The 23,527-nt window shown below is 63.6% G+C and overlaps 4 protein-coding genes across 14 annotated transcripts; 2 read left to right on the top strand and 2 right to left on the bottom strand.

The window, feature by feature from the left end:
- The first annotated feature begins 2,495 nt into the window (after positions 1 to 2,495).
- Positions 2,496 to 6,492, top strand: IGFALS (insulin like growth factor binding protein acid labile subunit). The gene is made up of 2 exons (XM_023616639.2): positions 2,496 to 3,239; positions 4,404 to 6,492. Exons 1-2 carry the CDS (start codon positions 3,179 to 3,181, stop codon positions 6,203 to 6,205), a joined length of 1,863 nt encoding a protein of 620 aa, XP_023472407.2. The 5' UTR covers positions 2,496 to 3,178; the 3' UTR covers positions 6,206 to 6,492.
- A 990-nt stretch (positions 6,493 to 7,482) lies between these two features.
- Positions 7,483 to 13,720, bottom strand: NUBP2 (NUBP iron-sulfur cluster assembly factor 2, cytosolic). 11 transcript variants are annotated; one of them, XM_023616643.2, is made up of 8 exons: positions 13,266 to 13,507; positions 11,430 to 11,611; positions 10,386 to 10,504; positions 10,039 to 10,237; positions 9,167 to 9,321; positions 8,956 to 9,066; positions 8,738 to 8,807; positions 7,483 to 8,158 (listed from the first exon to the last, which is right to left on the bottom strand). In XM_023616643.2, exons 4-8 carry the CDS (start codon positions 10,190 to 10,192, stop codon positions 8,013 to 8,015), a joined length of 636 nt encoding a protein of 211 aa, XP_023472411.1. In that variant the 5' UTR covers positions 10,193 to 10,237; positions 10,386 to 10,504; positions 11,430 to 11,611; positions 13,266 to 13,507; the 3' UTR covers positions 7,483 to 8,012. The 11 variants fall into 11 exon arrangements, with proteins under 11 accessions (XP_023472411.1, XP_070088613.1, XP_070088614.1 ...); XM_070232512.1 differs by having other exon boundaries at positions 11,430 to 11,657; positions 13,266 to 13,342; XM_070232513.1 differs by having other exon boundaries at positions 11,430 to 11,666; positions 13,266 to 13,336.
- SPSB3 (splA/ryanodine receptor domain and SOCS box containing 3) lies at positions 13,575 to 19,817 on the top strand. The gene is made up of 7 exons (XM_023616645.2): positions 13,575 to 13,816; positions 15,139 to 15,276; positions 17,983 to 18,160; positions 18,269 to 18,456; positions 18,533 to 18,635; positions 18,715 to 18,840; positions 19,054 to 19,817. Exons 2-7 carry the CDS (start codon positions 15,151 to 15,153, stop codon positions 19,392 to 19,394), a joined length of 1,062 nt encoding a protein of 353 aa, XP_023472413.1. The 5' UTR covers positions 13,575 to 13,816; positions 15,139 to 15,150; the 3' UTR covers positions 19,395 to 19,817.
- On the bottom strand, positions 14,490 to 23,526 carry EME2 (essential meiotic structure-specific endonuclease subunit 2). Its single transcript, XM_023616644.2, has 8 exons — positions 23,289 to 23,526; positions 22,811 to 22,947; positions 22,336 to 22,428; positions 21,452 to 21,543; positions 21,166 to 21,259; positions 20,873 to 20,988; positions 20,532 to 20,721; positions 14,490 to 20,447 (listed from the first exon to the last, which is right to left on the bottom strand). Exons 1-8 carry the CDS (start codon positions 23,524 to 23,526, stop codon positions 20,277 to 20,279), a joined length of 1,131 nt encoding a protein of 376 aa, XP_023472412.2. The 3' UTR covers positions 14,490 to 20,276.
- Position 23,527: the final 1 nt, after the last annotated feature.

Here is a 23,527-nt window from a genome sequence, read left to right on the forward strand (position 1 = left end):
GACAAGCTGCTCCCAGCGTCTAAGGAAACAGAGGACCACGAGGAGCACGATGCTCCTGGAGGAGAGGACGAGGGGAGGACGTGCTCTACCAGTTGCCTCAACTTACCGAACAGCCTCCACGGTTCAGGTGGAGCGTGAGCGAGGCCACAAGCCCAGGAAGGGCCACGGCTGATCTGGACCCGGAGTCCCGCAGAGGCGGTGCTGAGAGCAGGGAGGGCAGGGGAGCCGGCGCCCCGAACGGCGGGGGGCAATCGTAACCCGTTGAGAAGAATCCAGGTTGAGTTCCAGCTCACACTCGCAGAAGTGGGTGAGGGAGAACGGGGCGCGCAGGGGTCGAGGTGAAAGGGGAGCAACAACTGTTTGCAGGATGGTTCAGGAGGAGACACGCAAGCGCATCTGCCGAACAGGACTGGAAACCACGACGGGCTGCATAAATTGACCTACATTAAAAAAACTGGTGGAATTTTTCCATCTTTATTGTTGGTATTTGAGGAATCAAGTTCAAGATGTAACATTTAAGGAACATCTATGAGACCACATTAAAATTAAGAACTCTCACCAGAATCTTCACAAAGAGACTGGAAAGACAAACCACAGAGCAGGAGAAAACACTGGCCACACGCACCTGAGAGAGGGCTTGTGACCAGGATATGATTTTTTTTAAACGTCTTATAAATCAGACTGACAAATAGAAAATCGGTAGGAGACTTAGATGCATTTCACCAGGCAGGACGACCTACTGGCCAGCGAGTCTCTGAAAGCCGCTGTTGCATTGGTGACTGAGGAAACTTGGAACAGTAAAAGCCACTGGCCTCTCCCACTGGGGGGCAAGAGGAGACAGGGTGGGCTGTGGCATCAAGGGCACCCCCATTGGCCCCAGGAGGGAGTGACCCCCTGACACTCAGGGAGGGTTGGCCTCACCTGCCAAGAAGACACACACCCTGGTCCCAGTGATTCTATTTAGGACCAACAGAAGGCACGCCCAGTGCCCCAGGAGACCCGGACCCAAAGGCTCACGTAGCAGCAGGAAGTGAACTCAGTGTCTGTCAGCAGCAGATGGATGAGCACATCCCATGACATTTCTGACTGCATCTAGGACTTGGCTGAATCACACATCACACAAGCAGCCAGATGGAGTGCTTCTGTGAGCCCCCGCTTACGCGAAGATCTAAACAGGCGAACTACACCAGAGTCCTCGGGGAGACCCTCGGGCAGTCACCCAGGAGGAGGGGCCCGGGCAGTGAGCAGCTTGAGACTCAGGACAGGCCCCTCTGGGGGAGCAGGGACCAGAGGTGGCCCGGGGGCAGGGACAGAGGCATTCTTTCTAGAACTGAGCAGGCTGCACACTGACATTATTGTAAGATCAAGAAAGGTTTGAGAATACCCAGGCCCGTGGCCCAAATCCTGATGCGGGTCCCCCCCCAAGATCCACTGGGATTCACAGGAAGTCTCCCGTCCTCCCGTCCAGACGTGAACCCCGGATGCTGACTCTCCCGTCCCAGTCCGCGTGCCCGTGCTCCCACCTCAGCCCTCACGGCCTCCAGTCAGGCAGAGAGGGCCCTCCATGCAGGGAACTTTCTGGAGAAGAGGCCTGGCTGGCGCCGGAGCTCTTGCTGAGTCCACACTTTCTACTGTGTAAATGTATGTTTACTGTGTAATTTTCTGGGTGTGGACTTTCTCCCTGTGGATCTATAATTTCTCAGAAGAGAAGCTGAGAAATGACCTGGGAAAAAATCAAAGCTCAATAAAGGGATAGAGATAAAGCTGCCTCCCTCCCACAATGCCTCAGGCCCGGGAGCTCCAGAGGGGTCTCCATGGCCGGGCCCCCAGCCTCTCCTGGGCCCAGCAAGTGGCCAGGCCACAGACAGCCAGAGCAGAGCTTTTGGACCCCTCGGGGGAGGGGAGGGGGTGCGGCCAGCACCAGCCCACCTTCCTGCTTCCCTTCCCCACCGTCCACGCCCCCAGGATGCAGCCCTGCCTTCTCCCTTTGAGAGTCCCCCAACCCTCAAGGAGCCTCGCCCTCCCCAGACCTGGTGTTGCCCCTTCCAGCCCCTCCCAGTCCCTCTTGAGCACAAGCCCACCGCCCCAGGCAGAGCAGAGGGACTAGGGGGCAGGCACAGCTGACAGCCAGAGGATGGGTCCTGGGGAGAGGAGGGAGGGGAGCGCTGGAGGGCCGCACTGCACCTGCCAGCTCCTGGAGGGGACGTAGTCGGAGCAGGAAGAGCAGAGCCAGGGGCTGGGGGCGAGGGTGCACCGGGCTACCCTCACTCGAGGCCACTCCAGCTGGTAGCCTTCTTCCCTGCCTGACCCGGGGCTGACCTCAGGCCAGGCAAGGCCCTGGGCACAGTCCCAGTGGCCTGTGCACAGAACAGGGTGGCTGTACCCCCACAGGAGCCCTGGAGGACAGTATGGGGGCCCTGAGCCAGGCCATCCCCCACCTTCTCCCTGGGAGGGCGGCGCCAGGGAGACAAACACAGGGCCGCCGGGGCCCTGCCAGGTGTTCCTAGAAGAGAGGCCGGGGGAGGGGCAGGGCCAGACACCAGCTCACCCTGAGGTCACAGGAGAAGCCCTGGGGAGCCTGAGTGGGACCCCGCCCAGACTGTCAGGAAATGGGGAGGGGGAGAGGGGTGGTCACCGTGCCAAGGCAGAGGGGCAGGCCCACTGGGAAATATGGTGGCTCTTGCTTAACCCCCACATGGCCTTTGGCTGTGTGCGAGGACCCCAGGAGCTGTCCCAGGGCCCCCACCCATGGGCAGACGGCCAGCCGAGCACAGGGGCCTCCTCTCCTGGATCCCTCAACCTGTCCTGAGCACCAGCCTCTCACAGGCTGCCCCAGGGACACCCTGGCTCTCACCTGCCTGCTGCCCCAGCTCTGCCCAGCCCAGTCCTGCAGGGAGATGGGGGTGGGATCAGGAGGACAGGGGGTGGGGGACAGGACCCTTGGCCCTCAGAGCTGCACCACGGCCCCCCATGGAACTGGACGGCGGCTTCAGGGCACAAGCAGCCCCCCAGCTTCTCCCAGGCTGTCTGCACCACAGGCCCTTGGTGCTGATGCTGGCCGCCCGGCACGAGGGGGTTAACGGAGCCCGGGCCAGCAGAGCTGGGCTGGCCGGTGACAGGGCGCTGGCTGCCCCAGCGGTGGAGAAATCCAGAGGGCAGGAGCAGCCGGCCCCGGCAGATGCACCCTGCTCGCTGCCTGCCTGCGGCCTGCTCTGCACGCGGGATGGCCCTGAGGAGAGGTGAGGCCCTGAGTGCTCTGGCCAGTGGCTCTGGGGGTGGCCAACCCTGTGCCCAAGCCTGCTGGGGAAGGGGCAGCCCCCAGGGGAGGCTCAGCAAGGGGTGGGCTGGGGGACTCTGAGAGCCCATTGGGAGGATATCGCTGCTGGGGGTTTTGGGGGCCACAGCTGCACCTAGCCCCAGAGGATCTCCACTACTTCTTCTCGCCTCCTCTCCTTCCCGAGGGCCCAGGATGGGAGTGCAGGGGCGGAAGGGCGAGGAGAAGGCAGGGCGGGCGTCTCCTCACACCTCTCCCCCCGGGGCCTCACCCTGGACGCTCTGCTGGGCCAGGGCCTGCTCCCCTGTCCCCTCAAGAGGCCTCGCCCCACCCAGCAGGCTGTGAGGCACCCTCCGGCACTGCCTGTGCCCCCACCCCAGGATCCTGCGCTCTCCCAGAGCAGGGACGGGCCTGATGCGGTGGGCAGCCAGTGCCCAGCGGAGGTTTTGGGACATTGTTGCTGGGGAGCCTGGTGCCCTTTGTCCTGAGGCACAGCCTGACCCCTGGTGGGTCAATGGTCTAGGGTCTCGTGTCCCCGAGGCCTGCGTGTTCCTTTCCCCACCCCAGTGCTGGGATTTCTGAGCCAAGTCCCTGGGTGCAGCCTGCCCATGCCAGGGAGCCGGCGGGTGAGTGCCCCCTAATCTGAGGGCCTAATCGGGGCAGTGGGTGCCCAGCTCGCTGTCCAGCCCCCATGGGCTCTGAGGACGTACCCACCCAGGCCCACTCCAGACGTTCATTCCCTCACTTACATCTTCCTCCAGGCTCGCCTGGCAGCCTGGCCCAGCTCAAGTGTCCACCCTGGGGACACGGACAGCCACATGGCCTAATCACCAGGTGCGCCTCCCTCAGTTTTCTCTGGAACAGGCGTTGCCACCCCATCGGTCCTGCGGGGTGGAAAGGACAGTCCGTTTTGAGCCAGAAGATGTCCTATTTGAGTGGGCTGACTGCGACTGTCAGCTCGGCCCTTTCTCCAGGCTGGTCAACAGCACCCCTCTTACAGGCACGGGCTGCGTCCGGGGCTAAGCTCCACGGCGGCCCCGGGTGTGGGCTGAGGCCTGGCAGGCTCCAGGTCTTACCCCAGGGCTCACATCCGCCCTCAGTGCCACCCCCCCACACCCCTCTCCCACAGGAGGCCTGGCCCTGGTGGTGCTGCTGGTCTCCTGGGCGGCACGGGGCCCCTGTGGCCTGGAGGCCGCAGAGCCCGGAGGACCGGGGGACGCTGAGGGCCTGCAGTGCCCGGCCGTCTGCACCTGTGGCCACGACGACTACACGGACGAGCTGGGCGTCTTCTGCAGCTCCCGGAACCTCACGCGGCTGCCGGATGGCATCCCAGCTGGCACCAGGGCCCTGTGGCTGGATGGCAACAACTTCTCCTCTGTCCCCGCGGCGGCCTTCCAGAACCTCTCAGGCCTGGGCTTTCTCAACCTGCAGGGCAGCTGGCTGGCCGGCCTGGAGCCCCAGGCACTGCTGGGCCTGCAGAACCTGTACCACCTGCACCTGGAGCGGAACCAGCTGCGCAGCCTGGCGGCCCGCACCTTCCTGCACACGCCGGGCCTGGCCTCGCTCGGCCTCAACAACAACCTCCTCAGCAGGGTGGACGAGGGCCTCTTCCAGGGTCTGAGCAACCTCTGGAACCTCAACCTCGGCTGGAACAGCCTGGCCGTGCTCCCCGACACGGCCTTCCAGGGCCTGGCCAACCTCCGGGAGCTGGTACTGGCAGGCAACAAGCTGGCCTACCTGCAGCCCGCGCTCTTCTGCGGCCTTGCCGAGCTGCGGGAGCTGGACCTGAGCAGGAACGCCCTGAGGAGCGTCAAGGCCAACGTCTTCGTCAAGCTGCCCAAGCTCCAGAAGCTCTACCTGGACCACAACCTCATCGCCGCCGTGGCCCCCGGCGCCTTCCTGGGCATGAAGGCGCTGCGCTGGCTGGACCTGTCGCACAACCGCGTGGGCAGCCTCCTGGAGGACACCTTCCCGGGCCTGCTGGGCCTGCACGTGCTGCGCCTGTCGCACAACGCCATCGCCGGCCTGCGGCCCCGGACCTTCAAGGACCTGCACTTCCTGGAGGAGCTGCAGCTCGGCCACAACCGCATCCGGCAGCTGCCGGAGAAGGCCTTCGAGGGCCTGGGCCAGCTGGAGGTGCTCACACTCAACAACAACCAGATCCAGGAGGTCAGGCCGGGCGCCTTCCTCGGCCTCTTCAACGTGGCTGTCATGAACCTCTCTGGCAACTGTCTGCGGAACCTTCCAGAGCAGGTGTTCCAGGGCCTGGGCAAGCTGCACAGTCTGCACCTGGAGGGCAGCTGCCTGGGCCGCCTCCGCCCGCACGCCTTCGCCGGCCTCTCGGGGCTGCGCCGGCTCTTCCTCAAGGACAGCGGCATCGTGGCCGTGGAGGAGCAGAGCCTGTGGGGGCTCGGGGAGCTCCTCGAGCTGGACCTCACCTCCAACCAGCTCACGCACCTGCCCGGCCGGCTCTTCCACGGCCTCGGCAAGCTGGAGTACCTGCTCCTCGCCCGCAACCGGCTGTCGGCACTGTCGGCGGATGCCCTGGGGCCCCTGCAGCGCGCCTTCTGGCTGGACGTGTCGCACAACCACCTGGAGGCCCTGCCCGAGGGGGTCCTCTCGCAGCTGGGGCGGCTGCATTACCTCAGCCTCAGGAACAACTCCCTACGGACTTTCGTGCCGCAGCCCCCTAGCCTGGAGCGCCTGTGGCTCGAGGGCAACCCCTGGGACTGCAGCTGCCCCCTCCAGGCCCTGAGGGCCTTCGCCCTGCAGCACCCCACCGTCGTGCCACGCTTCGTCCAGGCCGTGGTGGAGGGGGATGACTGCCAGCCCGCCGTGTACAACTACAACAACATCACCTGTGCCAGCCCTCCTGGCGTCTTGGGCCTCGATCTGCGGGACATCAGCGAGGCCCACTTTGCTCACTGCTGACCTGAGGCTTGCCCGGCCGGACACCGCCCTGGGGTCAGAACGGGCCCTCAGCATCACCGGAGCCTGCGGGCACATGGCCCCTCAGCTTTCGGGGGCCAGGCCCCATACTGCACACTTGCTGGGGTCCCTCCTCCAGGGGACACACAGTTCTGGGGCTTTGTTGGTGCAGGCTCAGGACCTGTGGGCACCAGCCTGGTCCCTGAGGACCTGACCAGGACGGTGGGGGGTGGGCGGGCGGGCACAGCCCTCCCCATCTGTCATCAATTAAAGCAGTCTAATAAACACAACGTGCGACCACAGGGATAACACTCGGGGGAGGGGAGGGAAGCGCTGGCCCCGGCTTGCTGCGGTCCACCCCGCCATGCCCTCCATGCTGTGTGCCCTTCGCAGTCCGTCCCCTTCCTGTGCCTGGACTCTCTCCACGTCCCCCGACCTCTGGGCCCTCCTGGGACACCAGCCCTGACCTGAGGAGTGGCGGGCACTTACTCAGGTCCTTCCAGAACCTCATTGTCCTGGTCCTGGCCCTCCTCTTTGGGCAGTGTCCTCAGAGGCAGCCTGGTCATCGGAAGCCAGAGCCGAGCTATGGTGGCCGCTGCTCCGAGAGGCCCAGTAGTTAGCAGTGGAGGCCCGAGTGGGCCCAGAGTGGGGCCGAGCCTCACTCCCCAGGATCATGTGTTCCCATCCAAACCCCTCAACGGCTCCCTGCCGCACGCCACCGCCTCAGCACAGCCCCACCCACCCCCCTTCCAGGAAACCTCCGTCTGTGGCGCAGCCATCACTCTTCCCACCTTCCCCCGGGGAGTGCTACCTGAGGCTGCATCCTGGACCCCTGGCTCTGCTGACAGCCCAACCTCTCCCCTTGGAAAGGAGGGCACACAGCACCACCAGTCTGCTTCCTGGAACCGCTTTCCCTCCTGGCCTGCTGAGAGGGTGCAGGTAAGCACAGAGCCCCGGGACTCTCACTGCGTTCCAGATGCATCCTCTTTGCGCTTGGCTCTGCCAGGTCTCCACACTGTGGAGGGACGTGGTGGGCACTTGGCTCTGGGGGCCAGGCGTCCCCACTCACCCGTTTCTTCGCCATCACAAATTCCTCCACAAACTCCTACCTGACTCAGCACAAGGATAGGCCTGCCCGAGTCTGTGGAGGCCTGTTGACAATGGCACTACTGGCCCAGCCCCCGGACTCAGGGAGTGAACGCTGCCTGCTCTAGGATGCAGCCACTGCGGCAGAGAAGCGGGGCCAGGGCGGAAAGATCTAGAAACATCAGACTCGTAAGCAGGGCGGTAAGACCTGTTTAATTGTGAGTTCCTCTGAAGTTACAAGTGTAGCACCTCACAGGGTGTTCCCCTCTGTCAGCATGATCTCTTGCAGACTCACAGGCTGCTGAGAACCCAGGGCCACTGAGGACAGCAGTGGCCTGGCAAGCCTGCAGACACACCAGCTGTGTGAACAATGTGGGGACAGCTGGGAAGGGCAGCCTGTCCGCCTGTCGGGCGTGTGAATACTGAGATGTGAAGAGTGAATGTGATGTCACCAGAGGGCTCAGGCCATGGCACCTGGACCCCACAATGTCCCCTGGGCCCCCAGGCCAACCTGGCAGAGCCACTCACGGTCACCAGCTCTGATGCCAAGATGCTGCACAAGCACCGGAAATGTCTCTGAGGGCAGGGCCCCAGCAGGGAGACGCGAGCATGTGACAGCCAAGGGCCAGCCTCTGTGGGTCCTGGGAACTGCGCCCAGGACCCCTGCTCGAGTGTGTGAGCTAAAACCCACGTGGCCAGGAGGAGGTGCTCAAGGCCGCCTTGGTCAGGGGAGCTGAGCAGGCGTCTCGTTTAGAATCTTCTGGGCTATGGAGGAGAGGGCGGGAAACGCAGGGCTCTTGGGGAACTCCCGGATGAAGTCTCGGCCCTCCTCCAGGCTCCTTGTGAGCTCGGGGTCCAGGGGCACAGAGCCTGTGAAGACCGGAGGGGAGGGGCCGGGGAAGGGGTGAGGCGGTGAGAGGAGGTCCGGGCCGGGAGGGCATGTCCACTGCCCCTCAGGAGCCTGTCGGCACTGCTTGCATCTAGTGGACACCCCGCTGGCGCTCCCGCTGAGGCGTGGAAGGTGCTCGGGCTCCATTTCCACCTCGAAGGCCGGCAGCCGGCCCAGCAGGTGCAGCACCCCACTCCCGCGCTCTGCCCGCTGGAGACGGTGCAGGACGAGCACTGGAGACAAGCCGGCAGGGACCACCGGTGCCCCCTGACAGAGGCGCTCCCGGAGCCACAGCTGCCCCTCTGCTCCTCCAGGGTCCCAGCAGGCGTTTCAGCTGTGGGGGCCCCTCAAAGCCTGGGGTGGGGCCAGCGTTCCCCTAACAGGGCAGCTCTCTCCGGCTGGTTAGTGGTAACCAACTTCTCAGAGATGAGCTGAAACCCACAGCTCGAGGCAGACGAGAGGAACTGGCTCTGCCATCTTTCTCTCTCTCAGGTGTTGGGGGCACAGGCAGGTCAGCCCACCCAGGGCAGAGGCCCGAGGGGGTGGCCCTGACTGCTCACCTAGGAAGGGGACTCCAGCATGTCTGGCCAGCTCCTCGCCACCTCCCCTGGAGAAGACGTTGGTGCACTCCTAGGACACAGAGGCATGGAGTCCCTCCAGGACTCGCTCTCCACACTTGAGGGGCTGGGCCAGGGATGGCAGCATCCTTGCCCCCCAGTCACCCACGCCCCGCCCCACCCCAGGCTGGCAATCCGCCCAGCACCTCCCCACGACTCACCGCGCAGTGCGGGCAGACGAAGCCGCTCATGTTCTCCACGAGCCCGATCACCCGCAAGCCCGTCTTCCTACAGAAGGTCAGCTCCCGCCTCACGTCCCCCACGGACACCGCCTGAAGGCCGGCAAAGACACGAGACTGGCCAGTGGGCATCCCGGAAACTCAGCCAAGATGAGTGTGAAGAGCAGGGAAAAGCGTCCCCAGGGTGCAGTACCTGTGGTGTGGTGACCACGAGGGCCCCCAGGGGGCTATAGGGGCGCAGGGCGTCCACAGTGGCCATGTGCTCATCAGAGGTCCCTGGGGGCGTGTCCACAACCAGATAGTCCAGCTGTCCCCAGGCCACGTCAGACACAAACTGCTTTATCAGCGCTGCAAAGATCCAGGGAGGCCGGGGCCTGTGAGGGGCTCCCTGAGCCCAGTGCCTCCACCAGCCTCCAGGCACAGAGCCAGCTCCACAGGCCCCGGGGCCGGCTGACAGCAGGACAGCCAGCACGGGAGGAGCAGGTGGCGCAGCAGGGCGGCCATCCCTGCCCCGAGGAGCACTCCTTTCTCCCCAGCTGCTGGGCCCCCTCCACCCCTGCAGACTCCTGCTCAGGCCTTAGCCGAGGACGGTGAGCTGTGGCCTTCTCAGGAGTGGCTGAGCACCTCCAGCACTCTTGGCCGAGAGATGGCACCTGCGGTGGGACACCCATTGGCATGTGCTGAAGACCCCAACCCAGCCTGCTGCTCGCCACTGGTGGCCTCGCACTGCCAGTTAGACGGGCTTAATGCCACCTGCTGGTGCAAGGGCACCGAGGCCAGCCTCGGCGCCCCCACAGCATCCGCCACAGCATGGGTGGCCTCCTGTCTGAGCAGCCCAGCCCTGTCTGCCCCAGGGGTGGGGACGCGGTAGCTGGACGCGCATGCGCTGACTGCTCATGGGAGCCGCGGACAGTGGCTTAGAAGTGAAGACGCTCCAGCTTTACCCGAGGGCCATGCTGTGTGGGGAGGCCGGGGCGGGAGGAGAGCTGGCCTGGCTCCCACGCAGCTTTTTAACTGAACATGGAGGGGGCCGCGGGAAGAGGCTGTCCCCTGCCCGGTCATTACCGTTCTTCTTGGGGCCTCTCCACACCACGGCCTCGTCCGGCTTCTCCAGCAGGAAGCCCACGGACATGAGGGAGATGCTCTGCTCCTGGTCCACAAAGACAGGCACCCAGCCACTGTCACACTGGTGCACAGCCCTGCCCTGTGCCCGGAGCATGCGGGGGATGCTGGGGCCACACAGGTCCACGTCGAGGATCCCCACCTGCAGGGAGGCAGGACATGCACATGGTGTATAGGGGCCTCCCAAGGCAGGGACACCGTCAAGCAGGAAGAAACCAGCCGGCTGCCCTGTGTGTCCACCCCCAAGGGGCAGAGGTGGCTCAGGAGGGGAAAGAGGGGGGGGGTCGCACCTTTTTGCCCGCGTGGCGCAGGGCCAGGGCCAGCTCCGTGGAGATGGTGCTTTTCCCAACACCCCCCTTTCCCGAGAGGACGAGGATGATGTGCCGGACGCCGGCCAAGTTTCCAGGCTCTGGTCAGGAGGATAAGAGGGGAGGTGAGCAGGGAGGGCCTTTCACACCAGATGCTCTTCACTGCTCACTCCCCACAGGGTCACCAAGCACCTCACACATTTGAGTCCTGAGACCTGCCCTTCACCCCACTGACCGCTGACCTGCTGGTTCCTCCAAAGCTGCTGCCCCCGCTCCCATCTGAAGTGGGGCTGCTAGGGCAGGCAATGCCCCCAAACCACTCCTCTTTCTAGTGTGCACATGTGTGACTGCACACCTGTGAGCTGGCAGGCACATGGGTGAAACGACCCAGAGACTGCCAGCTCCCAGCTGACTCCAATGGGAAACGGGCGCAGATGAACATCGTCACAGCCTGGTGGTATGTCCGTGCCGGGGGAGCTCCTACCCCTGCTCCTAGGACCCACGTCTGATCTGTGGGCTCCCAGCCTGCTCCCCTGGGGTCAGAAGAGGACTCAAGGCAGCCCTGGGCTCTAGTTCTCAGGAGGGACACTTACAGCTCTGGGGACCCAGCATCACCTGGCTACCTCAAGGCCTGCTCTTGTGTTGGCCGGGCCTTAAGAAGCCCCAAGTACAAAAGGGCAGCCACAGGATGCACGCTCCTCAGGCAGGCCTCGGGCCCAGCAACTCTGGATCCCTGTGGCCGCCAGCCATTCTGCCCCAGCTCCTCTTCCTTCCAATGAGCCCGAATTGACACCGAGTAAATATTCACCATCTCAATCACTGCCACCCCACAGGTGTGCCATCTGCATACACACAGCCCTCAGCCTCATACCCCCAGGTTCCTGCCTCAGCGCCCTGGGGGCCTCACCATCCCCATTCCCGCTGGGCTCCAACAAGCTGCTCTCTCCAGCACCCTCGCCACACACCCGGGCCCTTGGGAGAAGCTCAGCAAACGACACATAAATGCTGTCCCTCCTCCTGACCCACCTCTTGGTCTTGCTAGGCCTCCAAGGCCTCCCTAGGGAGAACTCGGAGGGCACCCGCCCTGGCTTTCAGGCAGGTCCTTGTCACAAATGCGTCACAGTGCTCCTCCCAGGCCTCCTTCCAGCAGCCGGGGCTGGGACATCTTGTAAGGTGACGAGGAAAGGGCACACTCCCCATCCAGATCTCTGCCAGCAAACACCAAGCCCCTGACATCTGGGCTCGAGGTCACCCCTGCCGCAACTTAGAAGGTTGTTAGTTGCATTGCTTTACTACCAAAAGCTAGCTAGGTGTCAATTTCACTTCTGTGGGGGGGGAGGGGCAGGGTGACGGGAAAGACCAAGCCACTGTGGATCCTGATTTCTCCTCTGCTGTTAGTGCGGTTCTGTGCAGCCAATCTCCCAGCAGTGACAACTTGCTTTCCCCACTGGTGGGAGTGGGGAATTTTATCTGCTTGAGCATCAAAAAGGACCCTGATGTGCTCAGGTAACTGGAAGGAGCAGTGAACTTCTCACACAGCAATCCTTAGGGGTCAATCACGAGAACCTTTCACTCTTAAGTAAAGTGACAAAGTTTATGAGTAGATGAGCAATGACGTATTTACCCAGTGCCTACTGTGGGAGACTGTGCTGCAAGGGGCAAAGGAAAGCAGTAGCTGCCCACAGAAGGACCTCAGGCCCCGTTCACAGACAAGCCCCTGACAGCCTCCTTACTAAGTCCGCCCAACAGCGATTATTTGATACACTAGACAAATAGGTAAATTTTTGTATACAAAGAATCTCTCTGGAAAGCCTCTGGGCACAGGGAGGTCTTGTGTTTTGGCTTTTTCCTGCATACCCCATTAGGCCTTCTGAGGTTTTTTTTATTTTTATTTTTTTTGAGGAAGACTGAGCCTGAGCCAACATCCGTGCCCATCTTCCTCTACTTTATATATGGGACGCCTATCCCAGCATGGCTAGCCAAGTGGTGCCATGTTCGCACCTGGGATCCAAACCCGTGAACCCGGGGCCAGAGAAGTGGAACGTTCGAACTTAACCGCTGCACCACCCCGCCGGCCCCAGCCTTTTGAGTTTTTAATGTGCATTTTTTCAACCCTGGTTAAAAAAGAAGCCTGGCTCAATCTAGAAGATAATCTTCACACTTTGCAGTAAGTCTGGCCTTATCATAACAAGCCGTTTCAGATGTTTTTCTCCAGTGTTACATTTATAAACTGATGGATGAGTAAAGCGGTCTAAGAGCTTGGTGCCCAAGATACCAGACGTAGGTCTTTTAGAAGGTAACGTGCCCAACCACTGCCTATGGAGCCTATTCTGGCTCACCTGTGCAAATCCGATCACACCTACTTGCGTGTATTCCGTCCCACACACTTCCGTGTTTCTAAGTTCTAAGGCTTAGAAAGCTAGAATACTACTTCCACAGAGAATTAGAGGCGTGTGAGGTCCTAGTTTCTTCTCTTTAAAACTCAGCACTTACGACTTCTTTTGAAGTCCTGTTTAAAATCTAAGATTCAAAGCTTCCGGATCACCAGGCCACCAAATCAAAAACCCACGGCATAAAACGGGGCAGTATTTCTGCTTTTCACATCAAAAACTGGTCTGTGTTATCTGCAGACACGGACGACGGTCCCCTGCGCGGCACATGCACGCGCGGCGCTGTCATCACCGCCGACTCGCCCCTGAAGGCATCGTGCACACCCACACGGCACCTCTGCGGCCGTAACGCAATCGTTAAGAGGACGACCTGCTAAAAGCCCAGAGCCCGGACGAGCGGCTGCCGGCCGACCCCTTTCCGCTCCCCTCGGCTGCACGGACCCGACGCTGCCCACGGGTCCCGCACACTCACCCGCGGCCGCCTCCATCCCTCCCGCGGCGCCGCGCGGCTTCCGTCCACTTCCTCCGGCGACCCCCCCCCCCGCCTTCAGGCCAGAGTGAAGAGCCTTCGGACCAATGAGCAGCGCGAGCCCGCCCACTGACCCCTCTTGATAGGCCACTCGCGCTTCCCTCAACCAATCAGTTCGCACGTGGGGGTGCACGCAGATTCCGGCGCGGACGGCGTACCGGAGACGGACCCACTTCCGTATGAATGCCTGACTATGGGGCCGCCTCCCTTCCTGCCCCGAGTCCAGTGGCCGCGCGGGCCTTGTCTCCGGGCGCTTGAGATCGACCAATGGGGACGTCGAGTCAGGACTGACAGGGCCAGCAGCCTCTCGGCAAGAGGCTTGTGCGGCATGGCCGCCCCCGCCGAAGGCCCGAGCGGGCGCGCCCGCCTGCGCGGCGGAGCCACTGCGGCGCGGGGGGCGGGCCGCGGGGCGGGGATTGTTTACGTCTCGTTCGGGAGCGGAAAGTAGGTCACGGCCGGCCCGGCGCAGCGCGGCGGCGGCGGAGCGGCTGCAGGTGAGCGCGGCGGGGCGCGTCCGCGCCTCCCGGGCCCCACCGTCGCCCGGCTCGGGACGGCCGCTCCTTGCGGGAGCTGCGGGCGGTGGGGCCCGGCCGCGCCTTTGTGCCCGCGGGCGGCGGCGCCGGGAGGGCCTGGGCTCGGCGGCGGCGCTGCAGGCCGAGCGGGCAGTGGGCGGTGGCTGCCCCGCAGCGGTAGGCCCACCGCGCTGCGCCCGGAGGAACTCCCGCAGCAGCGCTCGAAACGGGCATTAGTACGAGGCCCGTTTCGAAATGCCCCGCTGCTCCGGGGTCTGGGGGCGCGCTGCACGGCTCCGGGGCGGGGCCCGTCTCGGGGCCGCTCCTTCCGCGCGCACCGCCTGCTGTGGCTGCGGCCGGGCCGGGCGGTGAGGGAGCGGGGTGGCCGCGCTGCCGGCGGGAGGGGAACTGGGTCTGCAGGCGCGCGCTACCGTCCCTCGAAAGCTGCGCTGCGTTCCCTCCCTGGCGCGCTGGCCTGCGAGCCTGGCGGGGCCTCACCGGGGCAGCGCCTGCCCTCCTGGGGGTTCGGTCCAGGGGGGAGCCAGGCGGGAGAGGATCGTAGAAACGCACATGTCACTATAAGTCGCGTGTGGGAGCTAAGAGCCATAGAGGGGTGGGGAAGGCCGTTCCGGGCAAAGGGCGCAGGAGAACTCGGTAGGCTTGGAGGACTCTGCATTTTATCATAAGAACAATGGCAAGCCCTGAGGACTTCTAAGATTTGTTTAAGTTGTTAGCATTTGTGTTTGGAAAAGCTTGGCGGTCGGGAGTGAAGTGGGAGGAGCCAGAGCGGAGAGAGTTGTGTAGGGGGGAGGGCGTGGTGGCAGTGGGGATGGAGAGATGGGTTCAGGACATGTTTTGGAGGTGGCGTGGCGGGTGCGGGAGCGTGAGGCAGCGGTGGGAAGGAGGAAGCTGTCGGGATGACTGCCGCGTGCCTGGCATGAGGAACTGGGAGGCTGGAGATGCCATTTGTCAAACTCGACAATGGAGGAGGAGCCAGGGGCGTTTTGAGATGGCTGCGGGACAGGCAAAACAGCTGGGTTCGGGAGACTGAGCTGGGAGAGGGACCGAGACTGGGTCGGAGAGTCATGGATGTCTGGATGGCGTTGCACACGCTCTACCTGGTTCTCCTCCAGGTGCTCGCATCCTGGTGTGAGGTACAAGTTTGTGAAGAGAGGTCCCTGGGCCCCGGTTTGGCCTCAGCTTTGTGGGTCTGGCACAGCCGGCCGGGGGCAGAGTGTGGGCTTGCGGGGAGACCCTCCGCTGTGCTGCAAGCCTTCCTTTGCTCAGACCCTGTTTTCTTCCAGTTTCTGTCGGCCATGGCCAGGCGCCCCCGGAGCAGCAGAGCGTGGCATTTTGTGCTGAGTGCAGCGCGCCGAGACACAGACGCGCGGCCCATGGCTCTGGCCGGGACCGCCAGCTGGGGCTACGACTCTGATGGGCAGGTAGGTCCCAGTGAGTGAGGCGGACGTGGCTGGACTAAGGTGCGGGGACACCCGAGGCAGGCGTTGCCTGGACAGGGAGTGAGACAGAAAGATGCTGCTGAGGGCAGAGGAGGCGCCAGCCCCGAGCCCACTGTCCTGTGCACGTTCTGCTCACAGGCTGTTCACCCTGGTTCAGGGCCCACGTGCCCCGGGGTGACAGGACCTCAGGACACACAGCACGGTTGTCTCTGCTCTTTCCTCTGAAGAGGGTGGCAGTTGATTCTTTGGTCAGTTCGTTCAACAAAAACGTCCCCATTCTATTTGCCCAACCAGTTGCCAAAAGTAGTTGTTAACCCACTGTGCATCTTTCTGGCTGTTCCTCTGTCTGCGCAAATATGTGCTCTATGTTCGTGTATCTACATGTTAAAGAACTTTGATTCTTGAAGCCCAAAGTTCCTGTGCCTTCCCCGTCTCAGCGACTCCTGAGCTCTGGGATACCCAGCAGCATGGAGGCAGTGGGAAGAGCAGCTCAGCTATCTGTCCCTTGCCGGTTGCCTGATGTCCTGAGAGCTTTGAGCCAGAGCCTGAGCCCTGCGGGGCAGGATGCGGTACAGCCTCTGTGCCTGTCGGGGGCGGCTCTCAGTTGGCTTCTGAATCTCTTAGACTGGGGGGGGAAGTTGGCTCTCTCCTGAGTCACCCCGCTGCTCCCTGCAGGGGTGATGCTTGGGTGACTTGGCTCTGCTCTGTCACAGCCACCCGGTGTTGTCACCCTGGCTTAGCCGAGTGTCTTGGGTGGGGATAGGGGGGTGCCTCTCCTCCCTCAAGGGTAGCTGAGCCCCGCGGAACTGCCAGCCTGGGGGCTGCAGCTCTGGACTGGCAGCGTCCTGGGCCCGTTCCTGGGGCCTCCTGACCCCCCTGCTCAGGCCAGTGTTCCTGCCCCTCCTCCAGTTCCCACTGACCCGAGGCCTGGAGCAGTCTGTGCTCCTGTGTCTGTGCTTGCGTTGCCGGCTCATTGCTGTGGGATGCAAGAGGCATCATGGGGCTGGGACACAGTGTCTGACACACGCTCACAGCTTGTCTCGTCACCTAATGGGCCTGAAGTACTTGTGTGTGTGGGCGGGGCGGGCAGGCATGTGACCCTGGACACCTTTGAAGGGTGAGCACACCCACCTGTCTCTTCTGCTGTCATGCTCTCCTTAAGGCTTGCAGCGAGGCTGGGTGTGCCCTGTCCCGGGGGTTGGCATGCTGGTTGCCACCCAGCTTGACCTCGGGGCCTGTGGTGCTCAGCTCTGTGCTCCTGGCTCCTGCCTCAGTGGGAAGGGGTTGCCTGTGGCTAGCAGTGGGCCTGCCGTGGCTTTGGGGGGCCCACTGTTCCATGCTGGCGGGGGGCTTTCAGCCTGCTGCGTCTCCTGTCTGGTGTCTGTCTCTCACTGGGGCTCCATCTCCTCGCTCCCTTAGCTCAGGCTCTCCCGCGGACTCCTGGAGCTTCTGCGTGGGCCTTGGTGTGACAGGGAAGAAGGGAGGTCCAGGCCCTTCCCCTTCCCAAGGAGCGTCTGTTCTAGGGGGAGGGGGCAGCTGGAGAGGACGAAGGGCAACGTGAGGCGGGGTGCGGTGAGAAGGAAGAGGACGCATGTGCAGTGAGGGGCTGGCCATGCCTCTTTGGAGTGATGTCTGAAAGCCACCATCCAGGGGCAAAGGGCCCTTTTCCCTGGGGACTGTGGACATGACAGGTGGCGGGGCGGAAGGCGGAAGGGGGCCTGGGCAGGGGTCTGGTGGGGGTGGGCCTTATTCTCAGGGCAGCAGGATCTGCCCCAGGTCTGCAGAGGGCAGGGAGGCAAGATGAGCACCCAGAGACCGAGGGAAAGAGGGTGGGGGCCGAGCCGCAGTGGCTGTCTGCACCCTCTGGCCCCCGGGCAGTGAAACCCCAGCCCCTTGCGGTTTGGCCTTGGGTCCAGAGCCAAGGCGCATGTCTGGAGAGCCTGTGTGGCTTCAGAGCAGGAATGACTAGGTGCCCAGGGCACATCCCTGGCTGGCCTCCAGGGAGGGCTGTGGGTCAGCTGGTCACCAGATCCTGGCCATCTCAGCGTGGGCGTCTGGCTGCTGGGCTTGGGTCAGGTGCCATAACCCAGCCCCCTCGTCAGATGGCTGGGTCCCCACTGAATGGTTTCCTGTGTCAAAAGCCTGAAGCGCTGGGCTTGTCAGGGCTTGGTGACAGGTTAAGAGCCACCCCTTGCATGGACAACAAGGGGGCCACTGCCCAGGACAGGTGTTGACCCCTTCATTGGGTCAAGACTCGCCTCTGCCACAGGACGCCCCTGCCTCAAGCCCCCACAGTGGGGCTGTAGCGTATTCATGATCAGGAAGCTGCCTGGAGACGGGATGGCTGAGCATGCAGCCCCGCCTGGTGGCTCATTAGTGGCTGGGCCTCCAGGGCCCTCTTGGCTGTGCAGAAATGGGGTTAAGCCCTTGCGCCCGTTCCCAGGAGGCCAGTGGGGCAGTAGGCCTTTGGGAAGGAGGTTCCCCAGTTCCTGTGCCAGGAGGAGGTGTCCAGGGTCACTGTAGAAAGGTGGGCTGGCTGTGCACTTGGGCCCCAGGGAAGCCCTTGGAGGCCGGTCCTCTGGATCCCTCCCTGGGGCATCAGAGACGTCCACTGTTGGCCTGTGGTGGGCTCGGGGCAGGCGGTAGGGACAGGGCCAGCTGGGGGAACAGCCTGCCCTTTTCTCCCAGCACAGTGACTCAGACTCAGACCCCGAGTACTCATCCCTGCCGCCGTCCATCCCCAGCGCGGTGCCCGTCACTGGGGAGTCCTTCTGCGACTGTGACAGTCAGAGTGAGGCCTCCTTCTGCAGCAGCCTGCACGCAGCGCACCGGGGCAAGGACTGCCGCTGCGGGGAGGAGGATGAGTGTGAGCACCTGGCGCAGGCCGCCTGGGCTGGCGGGGAGCTCCTGGGCCGGGTGGGGAGGCCCGGCAGGGCTCCGAGGCTGCCCTAGCCTGGGCCTGTGGCTCCCACAGATTTCGACTGGGTCTGGGACGACCTGAATAAGTCCTCGGCCACTCTGCTGAGCTGCGACAATCGGAAGGTCAATTTCCACATGGAGTACAGCTGTGGCACGGCGGCCATCCGGGGCACCAAGGAGCTGGGGGAGGGCCAGCACTTCTGGGAGATCAAGATGACCTCACCCGTCTACGGCACCGACATGGTAAGTGGCCAGCTGGGTGGGGGGAGCTGCTGGGCGCCCTAGCCCCGGGCCCCCTCTGCCCGCCTGTTGTTCCCAGATGGTGGGCATTGGGACGTCAGACGTGGACCTGGACAAGTACCACCACACGTTCTGCAGCCTGCTCGGCAGGGACGAGGACAGCTGGGGCCTCTCCTACACGGGTGCGTGGGGCCCCAAGGGCAGGCAGGGCTGGGCAGGGCCCTGAGGCAGGAGGGCTCACCCTGAGCCTGCTGCCCCCAGGCCTCCTCCACCACAAGGGCGACAAGACGAGCTTCTCCTCAAGGTTCGGCCAGGGCTCCATCATCGGGGTGCACCTGGACACCTGGCATGGCACGCTGACCTTCTTCAAGAACAGGAAGTGCATAGGTGAGGGCACCCGCGGCCCATGGAGACCGCACACCTGCTGCCGAGGCCCCGAGGGAAGTGCACACGGGGCCCGGGCTGAGCACCCCGAGGCTTCTGAAGGGCTGTCCTCGCAGAGGCCTGAGGTCCCAGGGTCCCCAGTGGGTTGGACAGCACAAGGGCCGGTGGGAATCCTGGCGTCCTCAGTTACCTTAGGAGGATGTGCCCCTTCTCTAGGGGTGGCGGCCACCAAGCTGCAGAATAAGAAGTTCTACCCGATGGTGTGCTCGACGGCGGCCAAGAGCAGCATGAAGGTGATCCGCTCGTGCGCCAGCATCACCTCCCTGCAGTACCTGTGCTGCTACCGCCTGCGCCAGCTGCGGCCCGACTCGGGGGACACGCTCGAGGGCCTGCCGCTGCCACCTGGCCTCAAGCAGGTGCTGCACCACAAGCTGGGCTGGGTCCTGAGCATGAGCTGTGGCCGCCGCAAGTCCCCGGCACCGTCGCCCAAGGCCTCGGCCGGTCCCAGCAGCCCTGAGACCCGGCGCTGCCAGAGGAAGCGCTGTCGACGGACCTAACTTATCTTCCGTGGAAACTGCCTTCCGCAGCCGCAACCAGAGCCGGGCAGAGTCGTCTCGGCCCCTGCCTCCAGGCAACAGGAGAGGGAGGAGTGGAGCTGAGCTGTCTTCGCTGTTCCTCTGCCGCCGAGGCTGGGACAGGCCCTGTGACCCAGAGACCAAGGCTGTCCAGTCCATCTGCTTCCTGGGACAGGTGCAGGGCCTCCTGGGCACAGCGCTCTGGCTCTTGGGGACTCAGACTGCGGGCCCGGGCAGCTGGGCCCAGAGGCTGTGCGCTGCCGCCGAGGAGGACGGCCTCGCCGGAGGCCAGCTTTTCCGTCGCTGGCAGCCTCGGGTCTTTCTTAACTTGCTTTGCATGTTGTCAGCTGCCGTTCCTCCCTCCGAGACTGAAGTGACGGTAATAAACTCGGTTTGCGTCTGGCACCCACGTGGCAGTAGAGTTAAAGCAGCCCCTCCCGGGCGCACAGGTGCCCTGGCTTTTCTCCCGTCGGGTCTGGTTGTGTCGCAACACCTTTGAGAGGAGATGGCCTTGTTCTCTTCTCTCTCTCGAGACTTCGTCTTACTGCTTCTCTCTGAAGGTGCCACCCCCAAGTCTCCAGGTGACCAGCGTTTGTCCCCCCAGTGAGGACCTTGGGCACTCCCCAGCCCTTCCTGACCATCCCAGTTGGCCACCAGTCTCACGGCTAATGTGTACAGAGCCCAGGGTACACGAACCCCACCCCACACTCTCCAGATTCTCCAGCTGGTTTGGCGTTTCCTGGTGAGAATTGCCTCTTCTGCTCATCCGTTATCCAAGAGCTTTCCCTGCTCCCCTCCCCTGGTGCCTCCTGGTTTTGGGTCAGTCCCCAGGGTGGGTTGTGTTCTGTCCAGCGGGAGGCGTTGTCAGGAGCCCAGGTCCAGCAGGAGGTCAGGGTCAGTGGTAGTCAAGAAGAGGTAGATGCGGCGTGAAAGGTCAGGCCCCACCCTCCGGGGCCGCACACCCTCACCCGCCTCCACGGGGAGGTCCGCCAGGAGGGCCAGGCGCTCCTGCTCCGTGCTGCAAGCTGCATATGCCTAAGACAGGCACGAGGATGAACAGGGCAGGCCTGGAGGACCTGGCCTCCATACCTGGGGGCTGGGAGTGGGCTGGGGACCCACCTGCTGCAGAAGGCGAGGGGAGGGGAAGGCGGAGACGACAGCCTCGGCCACGGCCGGGCTGACCCGGTTGAACTGTGTAATCTGCCGCCGCCAGGCCCCCCGCAGCCCTGTGCCATCTCTTGCTACTTGCTCGCCTGCGGCCCAGCGCCCTGCCACGCAGAAGGAGAAGGCTTGGGACTCCCGGTGCTGCCTGCAAATGGGCACGGTTGTAGGGAGGTGTCCCTTCTGCGCACCCAGCCCCCCAGCTCAGCAAACCTCTCAGCCCTCTCTGCCCTTAGAGGCCTTCCGTACTCCTGTCCCCGCTCCCACTGCAGCCACCAGCCAGGGTGGGGGTCACGCACCGGAAGGGGCGCTGGGCGAGGGCCTTGGTGAAGGCGCACACGTGCTGACTCAGCTCCTGCCAGGAGGCCACCAGCAGCACGTCCAGGTTCGCCCAGAGCTGTAGGAGCACCAGGGCCTGAGGAGGAGACTTGCCTGTGGGTGTGGCTCAGAGGAGAGCTCCCCTGGGGGACACCCAGCTGAGACCAACCCTGTGTGTGACCCTGGGACCAACCCCAGCCCCTGCTGGGCCTTAGAGAGCAGCCCAAGCGCCTGGGTCAAGGCCAACCACTTTACCCAACCCAACCAGCCTCACCTCCTCCACCTCGGGCCACCCGACTGCAGGCTCAGCACAGGCCACCGCTGGATTCTTTGGTTGCCGCATCTCCTGGGTGCTGGGCTGGCGGGACCTGAGCAGAGATGACTGTCCCTCCAGCTCCCCACACCCTGTCCGTCCCACCCTCCTTGAGTTTTCCTGCTTCCCCTAGAGCCCACCCGGAGGAGGTGGCTAGCTGTCACAGCAGTCTTCAAAGCCACCCTTACCTTTCCCCCGAACTCCCCCGTCCCAGTGAGGCCTGCTAAGGGTGTTAGGGGACCAGTACCACAGGTAGGCGTCCAGCCCGATGACAGCCAGGTGGGGGCAGGCATGGCTCTCAGGAGGGACCCAGGGCACTGAGCAGGTTGGGCCACAGATCTGCAAGCCGAGAAGGGTTACTATGCGTGTTGTTCTGGGCTGTGGCAGGCGGGGGCCACAGGCCGCCAGGCCACCACCAGTTTCCAGAGAGAAGAGGAACAAGGCCAAGAATGACCCAGTGGTTCTGGGAGGAGACTGGAGTGGACTCCCTCTGCTCAGCCAGCTCTCTTTAAAAACCAGCTTTGTGCATCCTGTAAAGCTAAGGGGACAGACAACCCACGAAAGCTGATGGGCAGGTCCCAGGCTCCTAGAAGAGCTGGACTGAGAACCACCCCCATTCCTGGTCCACCTCTGCCCCTAGCCTGGCATTTGCCTGCCATACATCAAGTGCTCCATAGATGCCGAGCCTGAGACACTAGGATCCGGCAGAAGGTCTAAGCTAATGCCACTCTGGTGGCATCATCAGCTGAGCAGTCCCCATTTCTCCTCCAGCCAGGTGGAGGCTGTGTTGTCAGCTGTCACAAGTGGACCGCAACCCGCAGCCCTAGTCCACAGCTTCACCAGTTTATCACCTCTGAGTTCTGACTCAGCTTTTCAGAGGACCCTCCTCATTCTGGCTTCTGGCTTCTAGAAGCAACAGTGGCTCCCCTCTGCTCCCAGGCCAAGAGCCCAGCTGGCTTTCCCCATCTCACCCAGAACATCTGGTGGTTGCTGACCACAGAGGCGCCCCAGCCCACCACATGCCCTCTCCTGCCCCTCCCTCCTTGAGCATGGACTGGCAAAGAGTGCGTGTGGCCGGGGACCCAGCTGCTCACGATTTGTGGAGAAGTTCTACTGCCCCCATGTGAGTACCTGGGTCAGCTGGACGACACCCTGCAGAAACTCCTCGGGCTCCAGCAGCAGCAGGAGGTCCTGCTCATCTGCAGCCCACACCTCAGGAGGCACCTGTGGGGACATCCAGGGGCACGGCTGCCCACCCCCAGCCCCGCATGCTCCAGGGCCTCCGTCTGGGCACCCCAGCAGCTTTGAGGCTCCATCAGGACTGCGCTACAGAAGCCCAGTGTTCTGACTCCAAGACCAGCCCAGGATGCAGCTGAGTTCAGGCTCTGGACCCCAGCCCTGCAGCGTACCAGCAGAGCCACTTGGGTGTCACCAGCTCAGTGTTCCCCGTTCCTAGCTTACTGGTCTGGAGAACACACCCCCCCACAGCTGCTGTCTTTCAGGACCAATGCCTCGTGTGAAACCACAGACAGAAAACACGAACCCAGGCTGCACTCTGTAAACCCAGAACATGGGGCTGCTGGTGGCAGTAACCCGGGATACTCACACTGCGGGGGCAAGGGTCTGGCTTCACTCTGCACCACCTGAGGCTCCGGGCCGGGCACTGGGGCTCCACTTGGTACTCACAGCCCAGGGTGCCCAGGGCCTCCATCAGGATGTCGGCGCCAGCATCTTCCAGGATGGCTGGGATGGCGGGAGAGACAACTGTCACTCCTTCCTCCCCCTACGTGAAGACACTAGCGGGGAGGGGGAGACAGCAAACCCACAGCTTGGCCGGCGCGGTACAAACACCCTGATTAACAAACACACCGGCTCCCAGGGTGCAGATCGGGCCACATGGCCGAGTCTGTCTCTTAAGCCAGCTCCCCAGGCGGGAAGGGCCGCCGATTCCGGGCCAACTGCGGCCTCGACGGCAGCCCCGCCCGCAGTTGGGCCGGACAAGCGCGCAGTGAGCACGGCCCGGGCTCCGGCGCCCCCCAGGCCCCGCCCCCGCCTCGGCCCGGGGCTCCCCTCGGCCCTGGCACCTGGGTCCACGCGCACCACCAGGCGCCGCACGGCCTGCTCGGGCCGCAGCAGCCGCAGCGCCTGGGCCGCCGCCCCGCGCTCCTTCGCCGGGGCCCGGGCCCTCGCGGCGGCCTCCGAGTCGGCTTCCGAGCCGGCGGGGTCCTCGGCGTCCGAGTCTGAGATCTCCCAGGTCGGGGGCCGCCGCTGGCCCCGGCCCCGGCGCGAGCCCCTGGCTCTCCCGGGCCCGACCCTCGCCATG

This window comes from Equus caballus, chromosome 13, assembly GCF_041296265.1.
Source record: "Equus caballus isolate H_3958 breed thoroughbred chromosome 13, TB-T2T, whole genome shotgun sequence".
Taxonomy (NCBI): domain Eukaryota; kingdom Metazoa; phylum Chordata; class Mammalia; order Perissodactyla; family Equidae; genus Equus; species Equus caballus.